The 18785-nt window shown below is 38.7% G+C and overlaps 1 protein-coding gene across 3 annotated transcripts; it reads left to right on the top strand.

Annotated features, from left to right (window-relative positions):
• The first annotated feature begins 129 nt into the window (after window positions 1–129).
• Window positions 130–18785, top strand: LOC145798650 (uncharacterized). 3 transcript variants are annotated; one of them, XM_082887053.1, is made up of 4 exons: window positions 130–1236; window positions 16160–16317; window positions 17454–17564; window positions 18168–18785. In XM_082887053.1, exons 1-4 carry the CDS (start codon window positions 339–341, stop codon window positions 18750–18752), a joined length of 1752 nt encoding a protein of 583 aa, XP_082743179.1. In that variant the 5' UTR covers window positions 130–338; the 3' UTR covers window positions 18753–18785. The 3 variants fall into 3 exon arrangements, with proteins under 3 accessions (XP_082743179.1, XP_082743180.1, XP_082743181.1); XM_082887054.1 differs by having other exon boundaries at window positions 132–1236; window positions 16181–16317; XM_082887055.1 differs by having other exon boundaries at window positions 166–1236; window positions 18124–18658.

Consider the following 18785-nt stretch of genomic DNA (forward strand, 5'->3'; position numbering starts at 1 on the left):
ATATTAAATAAGTTACAAATCTTAACTTAATTTTAAAATTATATTAAGTATAAAACTTTAAAAAAAAAAATCTAATAAAATATTATTTTAATAAAAGTACGGTATTATTTTGACTGAATTACGATCGGCATATACTTGACTTTTAAGCAAAAGCATCGTAGTGGATTAGTGCACATCCACCTTTAACTAAAGTTATACTTGACTTTCAATCCTTTGGTATTTCATATTCTGATTCAACACTAGCTACTTGCATCTCATCGGTATTTGCTCATCTGTGCTTATATTTTATCCCATCTTTCTTGTATTGCATTTTTTGTCTTGAGAATTTGTTCTTGATCATGGATGAAGACCCAATTGTCATGCTCAAGAGATATGGTTCTAATTATTCCCACTGGTCACATATGATGAGCAATTATATGTTCATTTCTAGGAGAGATCTTTGGGACTATGTTTGTGGGATTGTAACAGAACCCAACCCAGGACATGAAAACTACACAAAGCTCTCTAAAGATTGGAAAACTTCGAATGCAGAAATCTTGGAAATGCTCAGTGAAGCTATAATCAATCCTTCAGTTCTGATTCAATTACGGAGCTTCAAATCAGGCAAGGAGGCATGGGACTACTTGGCTGATTTATGTGGTCAGTCCACTTTTGCTAAGAAGTATCAGTTGGAGACTGAGATCAGGGCAACAAATCAGGGAGATAGAACAATAAAAGAGTTTCATGATGTTATGGTTGGTTTGTGGGATCAACTGGCCAAGCTGGAGAATAGAGACTTGAGTATGCGAAGCAGTTACAAGGAACATCGTGATGAACAACGCCTTGTGCAGTTTCTTATTGCTCTCCGAGACGAATTTGAGCCGATTAGAAAGTCTATACTGTGTAGATCCTTTCTTCCGAGTGTTGAAACAGCTGTTAGGGAGTTAGCAGAAGAGGAGAAGAGGCTCAAGTCTTCAATTGTGTCCAAATTTTCCAATCTCTCAATCAAATCAGAAGACAGTTTTCAGAGAGGAAAAGTCAAGTATGATTATAGTGGTGGATTTGATCAGTCACACAAATTCAACAAGCCATCTTCGTCTCGGGATATGTATGCTATGTCTTCTTCTTCAGTGACAGAAACTGACGATGAGCCTTCTTTCATGGGAGGTTTGGCCAAAGTTGCCATGGCTTCATTTGCTGCAGTACAGGTTTCTCGGGCACTGTATAATTACTATACTGATGAAGCTGCTGAACCTGGTTCGCTCCTTTTCATCATAAGTTTTCTCATTTCATCTGGGTTCCTTCTGATTTAGTATATTTTATCACATGATCTGATTTGAATTAATTTTTTTTTTTTTTTAATCATGATTTGAAGTGATTGCTTTTGTATTATTACTCTAGTATGTCTGGATATACCCTCGCTATATGTGATCTGTGTCTTTACATGTAGGATTGTTCACCAATTGCGGTTACAAGAAACGAGCTTGTTTGGTTCTAGTTTTTAGGAAATTCTACTTTTTATTTTTTATTTTTTGCATTTTAATGTTTTTAATGAATTTTTTTTTTAGACATACTTAACATAAATAAACTTAAAAAGTATAATATTTGTGAAAAAACTCTTTAAAAAATACACTAAATATTAAAAAATACAATATATATATATATATATGAAAATTCAGTATATTTTGTGTATTTTTGTGTATTTAATAATTTTTTAAAATATATTTTCACAAATATTTTACTATTTAGATACATCTAAGTAAGGTACATCTTAAAAAGTAAAAAAATTACTTCAAATTTAAAAAAATATTCACTAAAAACAAAAAAATACGAAAAATAAAAAACTCAATTTTGATAAAACTAAAACCAAACACTAATTTTGTGGATTTTTCTACCTTTTGAGGGTTTCTATAACATAGCAGTTGATCTCAAACCAGCCTTGGTTTGTTGTACAACTTTTATGTAATGGTTCAAACACATAATAAGATGTGCATGTATCTGAAATGGAGAAGATACATATAGATTCCAAATAGACTTTCAGTTGCCAAGAATTGCTGTTTGGGTTTATATTGGGTTGTACACGAGCTGAGTTGAATCAAATATCAGGTTGTTCAAATTTGAATGGAAAACTTAACAAAATGTGTTCAAACTTGGGTAAGACTCTCCCCAAACAGAGCCAATCAGCTCATAATGAATCTCAATCCCCCAAATTTGCTCAATGGAAGAATATCCCATGTGCTAAAATTATGTTAGAGAAGAAAGGGATGACAAAAGGCTACATTGACGTGATTAGGGACATGTATGAAGGGATGGTGACCACTATTAGATCGCCAGCTGGAGAGACAAATGAATTTCCTATCACTGTAGGGTTACACCAAGAATCTATCTTAAGTCCTTATCTTTTTGCTTTAGTTATGGACAAGTTGACGATAAATATTCAGGATGACGTGCCATGGTGTATGCTTTTTGCAGACGATATTGTGTTAGTGGATGAGACTAGAGAAGGAGTTAACACAAAGGCGCTGTTTGGGAAGCTGCCAACGAGGCTATTATAGCCTCATTTGATAAATAAGCCAAAAAGTAGCACTGTTCACAGTTTTTTTTTAAAAAAAAAAAAAAAAAAAAATAGGCACTGCGCTGGACAGTGTAGGCACTGTCACAGCCGGAAATTGATACATCAATGGGAAAATTACCATTTTGCCCCTTTATATCAATTTAAAAAATAAAAAGTTAGGGACAAATTTGTCATTTTAAATTTAAACATCATTTCAACATACTTTCCAATACAAGAACCCAACTAAAAATTCATCTCATCTTCCTAAACACAAAACTAAAATAGCCTACTAAAATAGTCAAAAAGCCAAATAACCTACTAAAATAGCCACTTCCCAAACGAGGCCAAAGTTGGAGATTTGGAGAAAAACTCTTGAATCTAAAGGATTTCGGATAAGCAGAACTAAGATAGAATACATGGAGTGTAAATTTAGTAACAGTAACAATGAAAGCAGAGGAGAAGTGAAGATTGAGAACCAAAAACTGCCAGAGAGTGAACATTTTCGTTATGTAGGGTCGATTATCACAACAGCGGGAAAGATTGATGCAAACGTGGCCCATAGAATTAAGGTGGGATGGTCTAAGTGGAGAAGTGCGTCTGGGGTATTGTGTGATAAACGAATACCCACTAAACTAAAAGGTAAGTTTTATAGAACGGCTATTAGACCAGCTATGTTGTATGGGACGGAGTGTTGGGCAACCAAGAAATAACATGTGGATAAGATGAGTGTGGCTGAGATGAGGATGCTAAGGTGGATGTGTGGTAAGACTAGACAGAACAAGATTAGGAATGAGTGTATTTGGGAAAGGGTAGAAGTAGTACCGATAGAAGATAAGTTGAGAGAGAATCGTTTGAGATGGTTTGGTCATATTCAACGGAGACCAACAGAGGCAGTAGTGAAGAGATGCGAAGCTGTAACGATAGATGGAAGTGTTAGGGGACGGGGTAAGCCTAGATTAACGTTGACTAGCGTTATAAATAGAGATATGAATCTACTTAATTTGACTAATGAAATGACCTTTGATAGGGTCGCGTGGAGAAGAAGATTCATGTAGCCGACTCCATTTGATGGGACTTAAGGCTTGGCTTGGCTTGGTTTGGTTTGGTTTGGTTTGGTTATATATGCTAATTTAGTGCACTAATAGAAGGGCCACAACATTTCACTGCATTTGAATAACCCTTGTGACTAGGGGTTGAAGTCTAGAAAGCACTTCAGCAGATAATCATATCCCAAGTAGCATCTTCAGGTTGACTATGAGCCCTTCGTACTAAAACTTCACACAGCCTGCATTCCATGCTTTGGTAGACGATTATATGATATTCCAGTATTAAACTTGAGTGATCCATTCATTAGTCATTTCAGGTAAAGGGTGTGCTATAGTCACCCTGGAACCAAACTCTTTCATCAGCCACGAGACATGAAAAATAGGGTGGATGTTTTTAATCTGGAGGCATAATAAATTTATAAGCAACTAATTCCATGTACTCTAAAATTTGATGACTCCCATAAAACCACGGAGATAATTTAGGAGAGCTTCTCATGGTCAATGAAGTTAGGCATTAAGGCTAAAATCGGAGATTTTTAGACCACCAGATCTCGTGAAGGAAAGAGATGGGAGAGTGTCAGGATGGCCACTGGATTCCAGTGATCCATCAGAGGAAGAGTGGTGGAGCACATAACAATGGGAGGATTAGTAATGGGTTATTCAATGTATTCGTGGATAATCTACTGTCTTCAATGGATGCAAAAGCTTCGTTTAAACTGTTTATGAAGTTTGGAGTTGTCAAGGATGTGTTCATTCCCTTCAAAAGGAGGAAGGTAACAAAGTCACGGTTTGGATTTGTTAGATTCGATTGTCAAGTTGCAGCGAATATTGCAATAAGCCAATGGTTTGTGGGTTGATGATAGGAGTTTACAAGTGAAGTTTGCTGATTATGATAGAAGCAAAAAGGTGGAGTTGTTGAGGAGACCACAGTCTGGTGATCAGAGGATTAATGGCAGAGGTTCAGAACTCGGGAAACGATCGTTTGTGGAGGCATTGCAAGGCATGGCTGCGGAGAAGACCAGTATGACCATCCCTGTGAATGAAGATGGACATGGGTGGTTGCTTGAAAGTGTGATTATGAGATTGAAGATTGAGGTTTCAATCCATAGCATTCAGAAGGTGTTGAATGAAAAAGGTCTAGGCCAGATAATGGCAAGGCATGGTGGAGGAAGGGATGTTGTGTTAACCTTCAAGTCTCAAGATATCGTGAAGGTAAGTTTTGGACTTATTAAGGAATGTTTTGATGAATGGTGTGAGTGGATTGTGGTCTGGGAACCAGGTCTGCATATTCAGCAAGAGAGGTGTGTCTGGCTTAGGTGCTTTGGTGTTCCTTTGAATGTGTGGAACAGATACACCTTTAATCAAATCGGGACCATATGGGGGAATGTTGTCGGGTTGGAGGAGGATCTTTGTCAACCCTCTTCATTTTGTTATGGGAGGGTCTGTGTGGCTACAAAGAGTATGGAGTATATTAACACCCCCATTATTCTTGAATGTAAAGGTAGTAGTTATCCAGTTTTGGTGTGTGAAGAACAAACAGTTGATAAAGCCACTATCAGCAACGTCAGTTCTTCAAGGTGTTTGGATGGTTGTTGTTCAAATGTGGGTGGTAGCCTGGAGTCCATTGCCGATTGCATAGGCCATGAGAAGGGTGAACCAACGAAGGTGTGGAGCAAAGTGGTGGTTAAGGATGGAGGCCGGGGCATGGTGGAAAGTAAACCAGCACAGAACATCAGCAGAATGATAGATGGTGATGATCTGGAAGCAAGGCAGACCAGGTGTGTTGTTGAGTCAGCAGATTCGGAAGAGGTGGCTAACATTCAAATTCAAAGTTTGGGGGTTGCCTAGAAGAGTCTCTAATCATTGCCCAGTGGTTCTAATGGAGGATACAAGAGATTGGGGGCCACGACCGTTTAGGTTCATTAACGCTTGGGTTTTACATCCTCAGTTTATTTCTGTTGTAAAGATAGCCTGGGAGGGCACAGTAGTATCAGGTTGGGCTGGGTATAAAGTTTTTGCCAAGTTAAAAGCAGTCAAGGCATCCTTGAAACAATGGAATATGGAAGTGTTTGGTGATGTTAATTATAAGCTTAAAGCCTCTGAGGATGAATTACATGAGCTGGACCTGGTTGCTGAAATTAGAGATCTTGATGATGGTGAGGTAGAAAGAAGACAGGAACTTAGAGGGGAAGTGCTAAAGTGGAGTAAGAAAAAAGAATGGATGTGGCTTCAAAAGTCGCGATTGTCATGGATATTGAACGGGGATAAGGACACTAAGTTCTTTCATTCCATCGCATCTTGTCGGCAAAGTAAGAATTCGTTAAATTCATTGCTGGTTAATGGAATTTTGATCGAAGATCCGATGATTATTTAGGAAGAAGTTTATAGACATTTCCGAGGATTATTCTTGGAATCTTGGAAGGTCAGGCCTAAGCTTGGAGGAGTCTTCAAATCAATTGGAAGTAATGAAAAGGTTGAGTTGGAAGCTGCCTTCTCAGAATCTGAAATTTGGGCAGCTGTTAAGGAGATTGATGGGAATAAGGCCCCTGGGCATGTTGGAAGGTGTTTAAGGTGGAGATGGTTCAATTTTTCAATGACTTCCATTGTAATGGCAGATTGGCTAAGTGTCTTGCTAGTTCTTTTGTTACTTTGGTTCCAAAAAAAGATTGTCCATCGGGCCTTGCTGATTTTCGTCCAATAAGTCTTATTGGGGCAGTTTACAAGATCTTATCTAAAGTTCTTGTTCACAGATTCAAGTAGGTTACATCGAGGGTGGTTAGTGAGGCACAATCAGCTTTTTTGAAGGGGAGGAATATTTTTGATGGGGTGTTGATTGCAAATGAAGTTGTGGACTGGTGGAAGAGATCTCATAAGAAAGGGGTGATGCTTAAGTTGGATATTGAAAAAGCGTATGATTCGGTCAATTGGAATTTCTTACTCTCAATGCTTGGAAACTTTGGCTTTGGAAGGAAATGGGTTGGTTCAATGCAGGAGTGTGTTACTACAGCCCATGTTTCAGTCCTAGTTAATGGGTCTCCAACTACAAAATTTTGTCCGGAAAAGGGACTTAGACAAGGTGATCCCCTTTCACCTTTTCTTTTTAATATTGTTGTAGAAGGGCTTAATGTTATGCTCACTAGAGCTAAGAACTTGGGACTGATTCGAGGGGTAAAGGTAGGGGCTAGTGAAGAGGTTATATCTCATTTGCAATTTGCTGACAATACCATCATCTTTTGTGAGGCAGATTGGGTGGTAGTGCTCACTATTAAGAGAGTTCTCAGATGCTTTGAATTAATGTCTGGTCTAAAGATAAATTCCCATAAAAGCTGTGTTTACGGGGTAGGTGTGGAAGAGGGGCTTCTTGAGGATTTTGCTGCTAGACTGCACTGCAAGTCTAGCAAGTTACCTTTTACTTACTTAGGCTTGCCATTAGGGGCTAGTCCAAGGAGATTGCAAAGTTGGAAACCTGTAGTTGATAAGTTTAAGTCTAAGTTAGCAAGGTGGAAAAGGAGGTTGCTATTGTTCGGTGGAAGATTAACTTTAATAAAATTTGTGTTATCAAGTTTGCCATTGTTTTATCTATCTTTGTTTAAAATGCCAGAGGGAGTGGCAAAGGTGATTGATAAGGTTCAGGCTACTTTTTTTTGGGGAGGTGCAAATTTAGGTCGGAAGATCCATTTGGTGAAGTGGGAGGAGGTTACTAAAAGTAAGGATCATGGAGGGTTGGGAGTAAAGAGGCTTAGAGATGTTAATGATTGTTTGCTTTCCAAGTGGTGGTGGAGGTTTGCAAATGAAGATAAGGCCTTGTGGAAAAGAGTAATATGTTCCAAGTATCCAATGTCTGGTGGCAGATGGTTCCCATTTGTGGAGAATTCGGGCAGATTGTCAAGGGTTTGGTGTGATATTCTTGGAGTAGCTGATTGCAACCCCAATCTCAGGAACTTCTATTTTTCAAATGTGGAATTTGTTATTGGAAATGGGAATAGGATTGGGTTTTGGGAGGACAAGTGGCTGGATAATCAATGCTTAAAAGAGTCTTTTACTAGATTGTTTGGTTTGGTTTCAAATTGCAATATTTCATTGCGAGAAATGTTGGTACAAAGGTGTGCTTCTGTAGAGTGGTGTTTCCAGTTTAGAAGACCTCTGAGGGAGTGGGAAATGGCTGAGGTGGGAGCACTCATCTCAAAACTTAATTCTACTCCGGTTGTTCTCACCAAAGTTGATGATTGCCTGAAATGGAAAGCTTCTCCTTCTGGACAGTTTAGTGTGGCTTCGGTATATAAAAGACAGAAGGCTGGAGTTGTCTCAGTTGCTCTGTCTATTATTTGGAAAACTGTCTCTCCTCCAAAAGCTCAATTTCTTGGATGGCTAGCCTGGAAGGGGAGAATTAAATCAACTGATTTTTTACAAAGGATTGGGGTGATTAGTGCATATGCTAGTACTTTATGTGTGCTTTGTAATTCTGAAGGGGAGTCGTTGAATCATGTGATGTTGTGGTGCCCAGTGGTGGGGCGGTTATGGTCACATATTGTAGAGTGGTGGGGTCTTCAGTGGGTAGTGCCTGGTTCAGTTAAGGGGTTGCTGTGTTGGTGGGCTGGCTTTAAGTTCAAGAAATTTATTGGGATGTTGTGGAAATCTATCCCTTGTGCTCTCATGTGGTCCTTATGGAAGGTAAGAAATGAGTGTATTTAATGGGGTTCAGCCCCATCTGGATGAGTTGTGTGATTTAGTTGAAGTTCGGATTATCTTGTGGGCGAAATCTTACTTTCCCAAGTGTGAGTACACAATTCATGATCTTCTAAACAATTTGAAAAATCTAGAAATCCCCTAGATGTTGATTTGTGATTATGTATCAATTTTAAGCAGAATATAACAATCCCAATCAAACAATCAAACAATCAAACAATCAAGACAAAGAGACACAACAATTTTAACGTGGAAAAAACCACAATTGGACACCTCCAACTGTGATCAAAAAACCACGGGCAACAGCCACAAGACAATCCACTAAGAATATTTAAAGGAATTACACAGGTATACTCTCAATTACCTAGCGAATCCACAACGCCTAATTGAACCAACCTCTATGTGCCTCTTCCAACCCCATCTTCACCACGGAATTGTCTTTCTGATGAGCCACTCTGGATTCCACCACAGCTTCAGGCTCGAATTCTTCAGAATACACAACTGAAGAACAACACTCTCTTTTGTAGAACAAAACACAACCTTTGATGTACTCTCTTTAGAACATGAGTTGAATACTCAATAAAACATCAAAGAAAACTCACAAAGTATCCCCAGATATAAACCCTAGAAACCAAAAAGAAGATCTGGAGTAGTTATATAAAAATCTGACCCAACACGCGAATTTATAGAATCTGTCCCGCGATCTCCGCTCGAGCGCCCAACAGCCCGCTCGAGCGGGCTTCAGCAAAATATGCGCGAAATATCACAGAGGTCCGCTCGAGCGCCAGAAAGCCCGCTCGAGCGCAAAATCACACATCTCAGTATTTTTGCAGGCGACCAAAACTGCTGGAACCAAGGATTCTCCGCTCGAGCGCGGGTATGTCCGCTCGAGCGGACAGCTCGATCCCCGTCATAATCAGCGAAGTGGCAATCTTGAAAGCATTAGCATCAAAAACTTCTCTGAAAAGCACAATTCGGGTTGGATTCGCATCTAAACACTCAAAGTCTCACTGAAATAAAAAAGCGAATAAAATTACAACTCAAAGGAGTTTTGTCAAACGGGATTGCCAATAAATAAAACCTAACAATCTCCCCCTTTGGCAATGCCGTGACAAAACACACCTAACAAATAAAATCCTAAACACCCCAACCCATTACAGCCAACAAAAGTCAACTTATTTCTTAAGATCATGATCTGCAAAACAGTTATTAGTGCCATAATCTCCAAAACAACTATTAGTCCCACAAGAGTATATGAAAGAGCAAGAGACATATGACACGATTATCTTGAAACATGAGATGGAAAACATGAATAGATGAAGAACTAAGACTCATGAAAATCAACTCTCAAACAACACAAGCAAGATCATAAACCACATAAGCAATGATATGACGATGTAAATACCATGAACATACAAGAAAGGCAAATAGTGCAAAGCAACATGCAAAACATATAGCCAATCTCAGAAGCCAACATATCAAAGTGTTCATGCTAAACAACTCTTGCAATGAGAAACCAAACTCCCTTACCAACCCAAATCAAGATGAACCAAACTCCCCCTCACTAAAAGCAACCACAAACACTAAAAACAGTGAACAAAAAGAAAACAGCAAAAAATAATATGGTGGAGCAAGCAAGGCATTTCAGATTTGTACCTTAAAACACATAAGATTATCCAAGAAGCACCATTACAAGAAAACACAATGTGCACAGTCTGTAGAAGATTCCTCATGCAAGAAAGTGATGCATTATGTGAAAAGCATAGCTCCCATGATAAAAAGTGTGTGTGTGACTCTTGGAGTTCGACAAACACTAGATTCAATCCTAGTAGTGATATGAAAGCTGGACCTCCGTCAAGAGAATCTTAAGCATGACAAAGGAAAGTCAAACCACTAGGAATCAAGGGGTGTTTGGTGAGTAAAGGCGGAGGCTCCCCCTCAATCAATGAATCTTTTTTCTTTCTTTTTTTTTTTTTTTCTTTTGCACATTTTTTTCTTTCTTTTGTATATTTTGTCTTCTTCTCTTTCTTTTTCTTTTTCTTTTGCACAATCATTGGTGGCTGACACGCTCAAGAGTATGGAAACCGAACCAGAGAAGCATGGATATAATAATGATGGCCTGGTTGGTGACTCTGAGGTAGCCTTTTCCTCATGGCTAGACTGCAAAGAATTAAGGGGAAAGCCATGGAGATGCAAAAGGATGGTAGGTGGTTAAGAGACTCAACATCACCCAAGATATGCTAGTATAGGTCAATTCCTCTAGAAAAGCAAAAGATACAATGCCAGAAGTCCAAAAAAAAATCACTAAGGCGGAAGACTCCAAAATTTGCTATTCCAAGAGTGTGTACAGAATGAGACATACTAATCAAAAAATACACACTCTAAAATGAGTAATGACCACAGAAAGCACACACATATTAACAGGTAATAGGTTTTCTCATCAATTTCAATATGCACCAAGGACCACTCAAAAATTTCAAGCTTGCAAAACCATACTAAGAAAATCTTTTTGGGATTTTTTTTTTTTTTTCAAAATTTTTTTTTTCTTAACCAAAGCAAGACAAAAAAACAAACAGGCACACATTAAAAGACCCAAAAAAAACACACAAAAACCTATAAACTAAAACGACCAAACAAATTAACACAAGTCAACTTTTCTCACCCAAATCTTTTTGATCTTAACAAAATTAGGTCTAGCGGTCTTGGTAAATGTCATGGCATTGTGTACACCCTCATGAATCTTGGTATTCTCCCTGGACATGTAAGGTTGTCTCCTAATCCAAAAAGTATTCGAATTCCTACCCTTTTGAGACACTCTCCCATGCAACTTATAACAATAAGGGCGAATATGACCATGCATACCACAATGATGACAAACAAATACAGGGTGTACCTTCTTTTCTTTTACCTTACCAACTCTAGGGAGTTTGAGAAGTCTTTCCTTTTGTTGAATCTTTTGTCCCCCCTTTCCTTGAGTTCTTGTATCATGAGATGTTGAAGCACTCTGTTTTTGATCTTTCTTACCACCAAAGCCAATACCACTCTTGTCACAACTCATGTGTTGAGACCCAATGATATCCTCGAAAGTCTTTGATCCTTTGTTCCAAAGACCAATGGTAGCCATAGCATACTTGAGCTCTTCCTCTTTCTTGACCATTAGTTCTTCCAAAGCAACTTGTGACATCTCAAGAGATTCAATCTTTTCTTCATACATGGCATGGGTTTGCAGTAGCTCATTCCTCTCCGTCTCACAAGTCAACAGTTTTGCACAAAGAACTTGTTGATCATCAGCTATCTTGATGGCATTGATCCTGGCCTCGGAAATCTCCTCCTTAAGTTTGACATTCTCATATTCACATGCTTTGAGTTTCTTTGTGAGTTTGTCATTCAATTTGAATAACTTAAGAGACTCCTTATACAACTTTTCATAAGCTTGCTCAAGCTCTTCATGATCGCTCTCCGAGGATTCATCATCAGTGATATTCTCAACTGATCTCTTTGGAGAATCTGTTTGTCCTTCAGCTTCAGAAGCCGCCATGAAAGTAAGAAATTGTTTATGACCCTCTTCGCTTTGACCTTCATTGTCACTTTCATCTTCATCAGATTCAGATTCATCATCCCAAGTGATGGCAAGGGCTTTTTTCTTCCTCATACGAGTGGGGCATTCTGAAGCAAAGTGGCCAAATCCTTGGCATTCATAGCATTGGAAACTTTCAGAGTTCCCTTGTATCTTTCCTTTCTCCTTCTTGGCTATTGAATTAATTTTGAGTTTATCTTTGCCTTTAGATTTATGAGAATGAGTAGATTCCAAAAGATTAGGATTCTTTTTCAAAAAAGATTTTTTAAATTGTTTAACAAAAGCAGCCATAATCTTGGAATCTATATCACAATCCTCATCAGAATCCTCTCTAACTTTATGAGCACTACTAAAAGCAATATCTTTTTGTTTCTGTTTGAAATTCCTGTGTGCCTCATAAGTTTGGAGATTTCCAACCAACTGATCCAGCTTGAGGTTGTCAACATCTTGAGCCTCCTCAATAGCCGTAACTTTTGGTTGGAACCGATCGGGCAAGGATCTCAAAATTTTTCCCACAACTTTGGATTCTGGAAATTTTTCACCTATATTGAAGCTGGAATTTACAATGTCACTCAACTTCGCATAAAATTCATCAAAGGTCTCACTATCTTTCATTGAAAGGTTTTCGAAACTAGATGTGAGCCTTTGAAGTTTTGAGCGTTTAACAGAAGGAGTGCCCTCATGAATAGTTTGTAAGATATCCCAAGCCTCTTTTGCGACTTCACAATTACAAATACGACTAAATTCTTCAGGTGTGACAGCGCAAAAGAGAGAATTGATAGCTTTACTATTCCAGCTACTATTTTGGTAATCAGTTGTGTCCCACTGATCAATTGGTTTGGGGATTGTAACTCCATCAACAGTAATTGTTGGTTCAGTCCACCCATTCATGACGGATTGCCAAACTTTTTCATCAACAGATTTTAAAAAAGATCTCATCCGAGCTTTCCAAAAAGGATAATTGGATCCGTCAAGTAGGGGTGGTCGAACCATAGAATTTCCTTCACGAATTGTATCCATTATCACAAATCAAACAAGATCTCGTTCTAAAAGAAAATATTTTTTTTTAAAAAAAAATAGAACGACCTGCTCTGATACCAATTGAAAAATCTAGAAATCCCCTAGATGTTGATTTGTGATTATGTATCAATTTTAAGCAGAATATAACAATCCCAATCAAACAATCAAACAATCAAGACAAAGAGACACAACAATTTTAACGTGGAAAAAACCACAATTGGACACCTCCAACTGTGATCAAAAAACCACGGGCAACAGCCACAAGACAATCCACTAAGAAGATTTAAAGGAATTATACAGGTATACTCTCAATTACCTAGCGAATCCACAACGCCTAATTGAACCAACCTCTATGTGCCTCTTCCAACCCCATCTTCACCACGGAATTGTCTTTCTGATGAGCCACTCTGGATTCCACCACAGCTTCAGGCTCGAATTCTTCAGAATACACAACTGAAGAACAACACTCTCTTTTGTAGAACAAAACACAACCTTTGATGTACTCTCTTTAGAACATGAGTTGAATACTCAATAAAACATCAAAGAAAACTCACAAAGTATCCCCAGATATAAACCCTAGAAACCAAAAAGAAGATCTGGAGTAGTTATATAAAAATCTGACCCAACACGCGAATTTATAGAATCTGTCCCGCGATCTCCGCTCGAGCGCCCAACAGCCCGCTCGAGCGGGCTTCAGCAAAATATGCGCGAAATATCACAGAGGTCCGCTCGAGCGCCAGAAAGCCCGCTCGAGCGCAAAATCACACATCTCAGTATTTTTGCAGGCGACCAAAACTGCTGGAACCAAGGATTCTCCGCTCGAGCGCGGGTATGTCCGCTCGAGCGGACAGCTCGATCCCCGTCATAATCAGCGAAGTGGCAATCTTGAAAGCATTAGCATCAAAAACTTCTCTGAAAAGCACAATTCGGGTTGGATTCGCATCTAAACACTCAAAGTCTCACTGAAATAAAAAAGCGAATAAAATTACAACTCAAAGGAGTTTTGTCAAACGGGATTGCCAATAAATAAAACCTAACACAATTTGCAGCAGATAAGGAGCTCTGGTTTTAGTTGACATACTGTTTTGTGCTGATATATTGTTGGTTTTGTTTGCTGTCTCTGGTTTTGTTTGATATACTGGTGCTGTTGTGAGGTGGGTGTAGAGCTGCTGGTGCTGCTACATATTGGCTGGTTGTAGTGGTTGTTTTTTTTACTGGTTTGCTGTCTGTTGGTGCTGGAGTATTTTGCTGCGACTGCGGTTGTTTGTTGTGTGATTTGGATGCTGGTGCTGCTCTTTGATGGAATGGGAGCTAAGCTATACAGATGGGTGCAGTGATCACTGGAAGCTGTGTAAATGGTTGAGGGTGGACTGAGCATGGTTGTTGTTATGAGGGTGTGCTCTGTGATGGTCTAGTAGTCTGATATGTTGGTCTATTTTGTTATGATTGATATGGTGTTTGCTATGCCCTGCTAGTGCTCTGCTGTTGATGTGTTTGTTTTGGTTACTAAGCTAGCAGATGCATTGGTTTGCTAAGGTCTGCAAATATAGTTGGTTGATGCTGGTCTGATGCTTAGATCAGATTATGTTATCAAGTGTATTCTGGGCTGTGCATCTGAGTTTTTGCATCTGTGAGCACTGCTGCTATGTCTTGCCTCTGTTGGGGTTGCTGCTGTGCTTCTGATGTAGCTAAGTCTGCTGGTGCTGATTCTGCTGTGTCCTGGCTGTTGTGGGTTTAGTTTTTTGTTGTTTTTTCTTGCTTGGGTTGGTCTCTCTCCAACCTTTTGTGGTTGAGCTTGCAGATGATTGGACTATCTTCTCAGTGCCAACCTAGTTAGGATTGGGTAGTATGCTATGATGCGTGTCTGCTTTTCCGCCCTTTTTTGATGTAAACTTTAATTCTTGTTTGGTTTATTTTCAATAAAGGTTTTTATTTTGCTGATCAAAAAAAAAAAAAAAAAAAAAAAAAAGGCTAAAATCGGAGATAGACCAAATCGCCGTTGTGATTGTGAAACTCTCTTTCAAGTCTTATTTTTATCAGCTTGTAACTTCATTGTTTCTTGTGCTCAGTGCACATTCTTTCTAATTATTGGAATTGTATGATACCAATCGTGAAGTTATTGATCAATGTTGTTCACATTAGTTCTTCCTATTACATAAGTGTGCAAGGTAGACAGTGTCTGACTGTACACAATCTTGGATGATGTACAATTAATTACTTCATGAATCATGATAAGGCCTTTGTAATTCTTGTTGACAAGTTGAATAGGCTTCATTTTAGCTCATCTTGATCCTTGAATTTGCTGTTTTGGCTTGTGGGCTTGATGGGTTTCTTTCCTTAGCTATTTTATTGGAATGAGTTCACATTTTTCTCTAGAGATCGTATTCTTCTTGGTTGTTTTATGCCCAAGTTTAGTGTTCTATTTGATTTCAGTTTGTATTCTTTGCATAATGGCATTTGATGGGAATGTTTACTTATATTCTTGAATGGTACCAAGTCACCTCAAATCTGCATGGCCTTTTGCTGTTTGTTTATGATCCAGTTGTGCAATTCTTTGCAAGAAGATGTTTAGTTTTGGATAATAAACTTATGTTCAACATTGTGAGAGACTAAAGTTGAAACCAAAGATTTTTAATGATATAGATTTAGTTTGTAGCAAGAAATTTTATGAACATCAATTGAACTATTTAAGAGTGAATGCATATGTATTTTAGTGCTTTAAGAATGCTAATAGGATTTGATTTGAGGCTGGAGAACTTTAATATGCAAAACTAAAATGGAAGTAATCTGGGGTTGATAAAATGTGTGCTTTCAAGCTTGCTTTTGGATGCAAGAGCATATGTTGATGGAAAAGTCGTCCTTGATTAAACTTCTTAGGATTGTGAAGTTTGTTTGAGATTTTCTAGGGTCAACGAAAGGGCAAGGATCGATACATTTTTAATTTAAGGCTTTTGTTTGTGGAGAAGGCTGACGCAAATTTTGGACTGATTCTTAAGGTATAGTTGGAGCTTTTATTTTTAAAGAGTAGAACAAAATGTACTTTTTAATAGACCAGATTATTAGATAAAAGTTGGTTCAGAATGCAATTCGTGAGTTCTTAGTATATTAGATAATCATTATGTTTAATATTAGGACGTTTGAAGTCTTACGGCAGGAATTTGTATTCACAGTTATTTCTTTTTCCTCTTTTGTGCATCTGTGATTATCGAATCCTAGGATTTACAAGTTGCATTTAATTGAAGATTAATTAATACGAGGCAAAGGAAACAATTGGTTTTTTTTTTTTTTTTTTGACAGGTGTAGTTGAATCTTTCTCAGGAACGGGAACTGTTTCGAGAACATTGAAGATATTGAGTTATAATGTTTGGTTCCGAGAAGACGTGGAGATGGATGAGAGGATGGAAGCTCTGGGTGACCTTATTCAGTTGCATTCCCCTGATGTGATATGCTTCCAGGTTTTTCTCATTTCCATTTTTCATACTGTTAGGTTTTTATTCTTGGTAACCCCGTTTGACAAAATTCCTTTAAGTTGTATTTGTTTTTGCACTTTTTATTTCAATGAGGTTATGAGTTTTTAGATGCGAATCCAACCATAATTGTGCCTTGCAGAGAAGTTTTGTGTTGTTAATTCTTTCAAGATTACCACTTCGCTGATTTTGACGGGGATCGAGCTTTCCGGTCAGCTCGCTGGGGTCGAGGGGGCAGCGCCCCTTGGCGGGTCCGGGGTAATGCCATGGTGGGGTCGAGGGGCAGCGCCCCCGAAGCAAAATGGAAAATTGCCTTCGAAGTTGCTTGTCCGCTCGAGCGGACATTCCCCCGCTCGAGCAGAGAATCCTTGGTTCCAGAAGTTTATTTGCCTGCAAAAATACTGGATATTGTTTTTTCTCGCTCGAGCGGAACTTTCCGCGCTCGAGCGCAGGTCTACTCGAGCGGCCAATCTGACGCTCGAGCGGAGATCGCGGGACAGATTTCTATAAATACGTGTTTTAGTCAAAATCTAGGGTAACGCCTCCAAATCTTCTTCTTGGGTTCTAGGGTTTATATCTGGGGCTATTTTACTAGTTTTCTTTGATGTTTCATTGAGTATTCAACTTATAGTTTAAGAAGCATACATCAAAGGTTTGTTTGTTTATTCTATACAAAAGAAAAAGTTGTTCTTCAGTAGATTCTGGGGAAGTCGAGCCTAAAGCTTTGGTGGATTCTAGAGTGGCTCACCGTCAAGACAATTCCGAGGTGAAGATGGGGTTGGAAGAGGCACATAGGGGTTGGTTCAATTCGGGCGTGGATTCGCTAGGTAATTGAGAGTATACCTGTGTAATTCCTTTATATCTTCTTAGTGGATTGTTTTGTGGCTGTTGCCCGTGGTTTTTTATCACAACTGGAGGTGCTCCAATTGTGGTTTTTCCACGTTAAAATCGTTGTGTTGATTTGTCTTGATTGTTTGATTGGGATTGTTATATACTGCTTAAAATTGATACATAATCACAAATCAATATCTAGGGGATATCTAGTTTTTTCACATACCTTGCAACATATAAATTCTAAGGTTTTTATGACTTTTCATTGTTTTTAAGGTCATTTTTCTCTGCAGGAGGTGACTTTCAATATCTATGACATTTTTCAACAATCCAGCTGGTGGAAATTGTACCGTTGCTCAGTTTCAACTGGGATGGCATATGGAAGACAATACTTCTGCATGCAGGTGAGATTCTTATGATTTTCCCATAGTAGGGTTCATTTTTTATTTATGGTTTTTGCGAAAGAGGGATGTCTAGGGTCAGCTGCATTGATGTTGTAGCCTTGTAGGCTTTTGTCCAACGCAAACCATTTCATACAAACTAGGCACGCATGATGAGTTATGATTTGACAGTATGATGTGTTCTTACGATATCAAACGCATCTTACATATTGAACTTGCTGTTTCTGAATGCTTGGGTTGTGTTGGACACAATCACTGGTTTAGGTTTATTTATTGACCCATTCATGTACTTGTATGCATCTAGCTAATCAATTATAAAATGTTGGCATAGATTAGCCTGCATCTGAAATTTTCTGAATCTTGCTCTTATTTGAATATTATTTACTTCATATTCTGACCAGTAACTTGTGGTTCAACAAAATTGCAAGGTGGGTCATCTTTGTGTGTGTGTGTGTTAAGCAAAGTTACTTATATATGGTATATTTTTAATCTTGATATAGCTTCTTCCATACATTGGTTGCCTTTTTTTCTCTTCTTAAATTTGCCTGATGAGTTTTTGCAGTAAATGATGTTTAAGACCTGATGTCCTTACCAAACAACTTGCAGTTAAGTAAACTGCCAGTAAAATCCTACAGCTGTAAACCATTCAGTAATTCCATAATGGGAAGAGAACTTTGTGTTGCTGAGGTTGAAGTTGAGGCAGATGTGCCATTGGTTGTTGCAACTAGCCATCTTGAAAGTCCTCGTCCAGCCCCTCCCAAATGGGATCAGATGTTCAGCAAGGAACGTGTAGCTCAGGCACAGGAAGCCCTGAACTTTCTTAAGAAAAATGCAAACGTGATTTTCTGTGGTGACATGAATTGGGATGACGAGTTGGATGGTCAATTTCCTTTGCTCAATGGATGGGTTGATGCCTGGGTGCAGTTAAGGCCCGGAGAAAATGGATGGACATATGATACCAAATCGAACCAGATGATTTCTGGTAATCGGCCTTTGCAAAAGCGACTGGATCGATTTGTGTGCAAATTGCGTGATTTCAAGATAAGAAGAATAGACATGATTGGCATGGAGGCAATACCAGGTGTATCATATTGGAAGGAGAAGAAAGTGAAAAACAGGGTGCAGCAATTGAAGCTCCCTGTGTTGCCTAGTGATCATTTTGGGTTGTTATTAACAATCTGTACCCAGTAATGCCAGTTAAGTGATCATATCTAAGCAGGCAAA

The sequence above is a fragment of the Camellia sinensis genome, chromosome 9, assembly GCF_055761805.1.
Source record: "Camellia sinensis isolate YWXY chromosome 9, ASM5576180v1, whole genome shotgun sequence".
Taxonomy (NCBI): Eukaryota; Viridiplantae; Streptophyta; class Magnoliopsida; order Ericales; family Theaceae; genus Camellia; species Camellia sinensis.